We start from the raw sequence: 6067 nt of genomic DNA on the forward strand, positions 1-6067 counted from the left end.
AATATAATTTATATATAACAAAAATAGTACTATCTCGCAAAAAAATAGTACTATACCATCATTTTTTTGGGACCCTCTTACCTGGCGAACTTTCGCTAGAAGGGGTTGGCATTTGGAACGATTGCGCTAATAGCTTTAGTTGTGAGGGGATGACAACTCCTTCAAAAAACATGGCAGTTTCTCCAAAACTAGGCATTTTTTGGTTTAAAACAGACGCCGTTTGATCTCACGAAGCAACTAAAACAGTCAGGAAAAAGCGTTTGCTTGACATCCCCCTCCCAGCCAGATAACATTACCCTTTTTTTAATGGGTTAATTTGATAAATGCCACTCTAATTGTGATGATTCAGAAAAATGCCACTGCAATTTACACACTCCGAAAAATGCCATGGACTGCCATACTTCCTCCATCCATGAATAAGTGTACATCTAGTTTTTCTCCTAAGTCAAAGTTTTAAAACTTCGACCAACTTTCTAGGAAAAAGTAGTAGAACTTATGACACTAAATTAGTATCAGTAGATTCATTTTGAAATGTTCTTTCATAATATACCGATGTCATATATATTACTACTTTTTTCTATATAATTGATCGAATTTTTAAAATTTTGACTTGCGATAAAAGGTAGATGTACACTTATTTGTGTACGGAGGGAGTATCATTTAATATTTTCCAAGCCAATTTTATGGTTAAGCTTGATCCAAAATACAGAACGGACTGAGATGATAATTAAGAGGCAGGCTAGCTCCGTCCATCCAACTATAAATCAGGCATCGGAGAGCCTCATCTAAGCACACAACCACAAGGCAATCGATCATAAGTGAAGAAGAGCTAGCTTCTTCTTCTTCCTGCTTTCTTAAGCTTTCACTTGGTCGCCATAATGGGGGAGAGCCGCGGCAGCATCTCCTTCTTCGGGACCTACAGGCCACCGGTGCCCCTGGGCATCTTCTCCTGCCCCATTGATCCGCCGCCATCCTCTTACGAGGACGAGCTGCTGCTCACCGACGACGAGTCCTACAACCAGAACGGGCATGCCATCCCGGCGGCCGCGCTCAGGGAGATCCTGGCCTTCATGGGAAAGAAGAACCCCAAGATGGCCTCCGACTGCGGCGCCACCCTGGAGGACGTGGACAAGGGCCATGTCACCGGCCTGGTCTTCGTCTCCGAGAGGGACCGCGGCCTCGAGACGCTGCACCTGGCCCTGCGCCGCCCCGCCACCGGCCAGGTGGTGAAGGTGCTGAGCCTGCTGGGTGACATCTATGGCGTCGGTGGCGGTGTGCGCATGGAGGACAGCGGCTGCATCGCCGGCGGCTTCACGGTGAACGGCGGACGCTGCGCCGTCGGCCACTCGCTCGTGTACGTGTCCACGAAGGAGCCGGCGAAAACACGGCGCACCCCGTGGACCGTGGTGTACAGGACCGACCTTGCCGACGGCAAGACCGAGCGCCTCACGCCACTGGGCCAGTACGACCTGAGCCCGGCCGTGTCACCGTCCGGGAAGATGGTCGCGGTGGCCAACTTCCACGGTAACAGGTGGAACGGCGAGATCGAGAACCTCAAGACCCAGATCGTGATCATGAACGTGGACAAGGGGGCGCAGGGACGCCTGGGCCGCAAGGTTGTGATCAAGGACGGCGGGTGGCCGACATGGGGAAGCGACAACGTCATCTTCTTCCACCGAGGGTTCGACCAAAACCCGCCCACCAACACCGCAGCGTGGGCCGTGTTCCGGTACGACATCGCCACCGGCAGGGAAGAGCGGGTAACCCCGGTAGGCATGGACGCCATGACCCCGGCGGCCATCAGCGAGACCAGAGTGGCCGTGGCGTTCATCGGGGAGAAATCCAAGCAAGTCCAGAAGATGGTGGACCGCGTGGAGTCGCAGTACCGGCACATCCAGATTTTCGACACGGCCACGACGGAGAAGCCGCCCGTGAAGATCACCCAGATGATGAGGAGGGAAGGGGACCACTACAACCCCTTCGTGCTCGATGGCGGCAGCCGCATCGGCTACCACCGCTGCAGAACCGATAAGCTACGACCCATCATGATCAAGGTCCGGCCAGTTGCTAATGAATTTCTCAAATTGATTAATTCTTTACGTACCCTATATATTGGCCGGCCGGGCACATATGATATGGACGTGGATTTTCGCATATGATATACCTATATAATGTCTGCAGGATAATAATAAAATCACAAGCATCGAGAGGAAGTTCGACAAGGTGCAGTCGCACCATGCGGATGTGGGGCTGTTCAGGGTGACGGGCGTGTTCCCGTCAATCTCCAAGAACGGCAAGAAGCTGGCCTTCGTGGACAACGAGTTCAAGGCCGTGTGGCTGGCCGACAGCCAAGGCGGCCTGCGCATCGTCTACAAGGTGAGGAAAGAGAAGAGCGTCTTCTCCACGTCGTGGAACCAGAACGACGAGCTGGACACGCTCTACGTCTGCGAAGGCCCGGCCTTCACCATCGATGAGCCGGTGCAGATCATGAGGATCCCCGACGTGTCCGCCCCCGGGAGGCGGAGGGCGCTGCCCCTCACCGACAAGCCCTTCAACTGCGCCTTCCCGTCCACCAACGCCATGGGGGACAAGCTCGTGTTCCGCTCCAGCAGGGACAGGGTGGGAGGGGAGAGGAAGCACAAGAACCTCTTCATCATCGACGCCATCAAAGGGGAGGCTCTCGGCGTGGACCAGCTCACGGACGGGCCGTGGACGGATACCCACTGCAGCTGGTCGCCCAGGGAAGGCTGCGACTGGATCGTCTTCTCCTCCTCCGGCAGGCCGGAGAAGGACGTCTTCAAGCCGGCCGGCGAGCCGGAGCTGGACCACGGCCTGGACCCCGGCTACTTCGCCGTCTACCTGGTGAGCGCCAAGGACAAGGTCAAGGGGGTGGTGCCGGTGCCTGTGCGCGTGATCTACAGCGCGCCAACCATTGCGGGCCACATCAACCACCCTGTGTTCAGCCCCGACATGATGAGCATCGTCTTCGCCGCCGACCTCGCCGCCGTCTCCGCCGACCCCATCTCCATGCCACACTTCACGCACTCGGTCAGGCCCTACGGCGACATCTTCTCCGTCAACCTTATAGACACAGAGGACATGGCCAAGAACAAGGACATCCAGAAGTTCCACCGCGTCACGCACAGCCGCTACGAGTACTCCACGCCTACATGGTCCGGCCGTGCCGACGACGAGCTCGACCCCAACACCAAGTGGAAGATGCTGGAAAGCTGGCACGACGACTTCCAGCCCCGGTGCCCCTACGTCGGCGGCCAAGCTGGCCAGAAGGAGAGCTGGCACATGACCGGACACCTCTCCATTGATAAAAGGTGCTGCTAACTCAACATCACGTACGGCAGCAGGACCAGGGTCTCCATCCGCCCCTTTCGTTTTCATCGGTCTTCAAAACAAACCATGCATGCTATCCTAGCTCTACCTGTACTTATTTTATGTTAGTCTTGTCCCTCCTCTTATGGTTGTCTCGTATATGCATGCATCGAACTACCTGGAGAAGGTTTCTTTCCGGTTTCATGTCCTTGTTGCTTTTTGCGCATGTAATAAATAAAGTAAGTCCTTGTTGTTGTTTTTTCTGGTTTGTAAAGGGTCAATGTTTGCTTGCGGCCGATCGGTTGTGATCTTATTTATTATTTAGGGTCTGTCTATGTTACATCTAGATGTGAGATAATATCTCACATCTAAGTATATGATGTCAACGCCACCTTCTTATTGTTTATCTTGTTTGTCTGATTTTGATTTGTCATAAAGCCTGAAACAAACGAAACAGTCTTGCGCTCACGTCCGCCTTGGTGGGCCGGCCCCTATACGTCCGACAGCTCACAGCTCTTAGTGTGTACTAGCAGGAGGCTAGCTTTTTACGGTGTGCAACAGCCAGCCGAAGATTCCTTCTTGCTACATGTGTCTCTTCCTGTGCGTGCATGGTAGATCGATAGATCATATTAGATTGGATGGCGACGCAAGGAGAAGCAGCAAGCACCTTGGTAAGTTGTGTTGCGTCACAACTCGAAGCTAGCGATCAATTTTTTCCAGGAAGATCTAGTGATCAGATGTATGTCAGTGAAAATAAAGTAGCTCTACCATCAATTTGTTGGATTTTGCATTTTATTGCCATCTATTTAGCGGTGTGTCTTTGATCCCTAGCTTCTAGTAGGCTATAAATGATTTGTTTTTTTGCCCTTCTGTTTTTGCTTTTCCGCTCCACTCTATATTTTATGCATTAATTTTCAATAAAAGACAAAGTTTGATAAAAAAATTCAGAAACATGTTCACCAATTTGCGGTTATATACATTTAATTTCTAAAATATACAGTGAACTTTTTTAGATACAATGAACATTCTAAAATACAGTGAACTTTTCTAAAATATACACTCGCTAACAACACAAAAGGTCCAACCTACTATGAGCGAATAGTGAGCGACCGCTAAGCTTAGTGATTGTATCAGCCCCCCCCCCCACCCCACCCCTGAGGTCCTTATTGTAGGTATTAGCGGGCCTTAATGTTTTATTAGCGACATGCAATTGGGACAAAGGGTCAAGTCATGCAACTGCAAGTCCATCCTTGGTTGCATGTTAAAGGTGGACATGCAATTGGGTAGGGTTCGGGCAAGTTGCATCTAGGGTGAAAACAAAACAACACCCTCCCGAGTAGCGAGACGGGGGTGGACTTGCAACTAGGCCGACAGAAACCCCTAGTTGCATGTCAAGGGTCTAATTGCAACTACCATGAAACAAGGACAAAAAACAACAGCCCTCGAGTTGCGAGTCGAGGATGGACTTGCAACTAGGGCAACTACAAAACAACACTCTCCCGAGTTGTGTGTACATGGTTGACTTGCAACTAGGGCAATTACAAACTACATCGCTCGAGTTGCAAGTCGGGGGTGGACTTGCAATTGGAGTGAAAACTAACAACACCCTCCCCGAGTTGCGAGTACATGGTTGACTTGCAACTGGGGCGATTACAAACTACATCTCTCGAGTCACAAGTCAGGGGTGGACTTGCAACTGGGGTGAAAACAAAACAACACCCTCCCGAGTAGCGAGACGGGGGTGGACTTGCAACTAGGCCGACAGAAACCCCTAGTTGCATGTCAAGGGTCTAATTGCAACTACCATGAAACAAGGACAAAAAACAACAGCCCTCGAGTTGCGAGTCGAGGATGGACTTGCAACTAGGGCAACTACACAACTACACCCTCCCGAGTTGCGAGTACATGGTTGACTTGCAACTAGGGCGATTACAAACTACATCCCTCGAGTTGCAAGTCAGGGGTGGACTTGCAACTAGGGTGAAAACAAAACAACACCCTCCCGAGTAGCGAGACGGGGGTGGACTTGCAACTAGGCCGACAGAAACCCCTAGTTGCATGTCAAGGGTCTAATTGCAACTACCATGAAACAAGGACAAAAAACAACAGCCCTCGAGTTGCGAGTCGAGGATGGACTTGCAACTAGGGCAACTACACAACTACACCCTCCCGAGTTGCGAGTACATGGTTGACTTGCAACTAGGGCGATTACAAACTACACCCCTCGAGTTGAAAGTCGGGTTGGACTTGTAACAGGGGTGAAAACAAACAAGAAACAACACCCTCCCGAGTTGCGAGTACATGGTTGACTTGCAATTGGGGTGATTACCAACTACATAACTCGAGTTGCAAGTCAGGGGTGGACTTGCAACTGGGGTGAAAACAAAACAACACCCTCCTGAGTTGCGAGTCGAGGGTGGACTTGCAACTGGACCGACAGAAACCCCTAGTTGCATGTTGAGGGTCTAATTGCAACTACTCTAAAACAAGAACAAAAAACAACACCCCCTCGAGTTGCTAGTTGATGGCAGACTTGCAACTAGGGCAACTACAAAACTACACCCTCCCGTGAGTCGGGGGTGGACTTGTAACTAGGACAACAACATACTACGAGCTCAGTTGCGAGTCGAGAGTGGAATCACTACTAAGATGAAAAACAAAATAGAGGCCCAGTTGCGAGTTGATGATGGACTTGCAACTACAACAACAACAAACTATGGGCCTTACCCGCAAAAAAACT

General features: G+C 50.9%; 1 protein-coding gene across 1 annotated transcript; it reads left to right on the forward strand.

Annotated features, from left to right (window-relative positions):
- The first annotated feature begins 839 nt into the window (after positions 1-839).
- On the forward strand, positions 840-3608 carry LOC125555429. Its single transcript, XM_048718391.1, has 2 exons — positions 840-2054; positions 2182-3608. The coding sequence occupies exons 1-2, from the start codon at positions 879-881 to the stop codon at positions 3337-3339; spliced, it is 2334 nt and encodes a 777-aa protein (XP_048574348.1). The 5' UTR covers positions 840-878; the 3' UTR covers positions 3340-3608.
- Positions 3609-6067: the final 2459 nt, after the last annotated feature.

The sequence above is a fragment of the Triticum urartu genome, chromosome 5, assembly GCF_003073215.2.
Source record: "Triticum urartu cultivar G1812 chromosome 5, Tu2.1, whole genome shotgun sequence".
Lineage (NCBI taxonomy): Eukaryota > Viridiplantae > Streptophyta > Magnoliopsida > Poales > Poaceae > Triticum > Triticum urartu.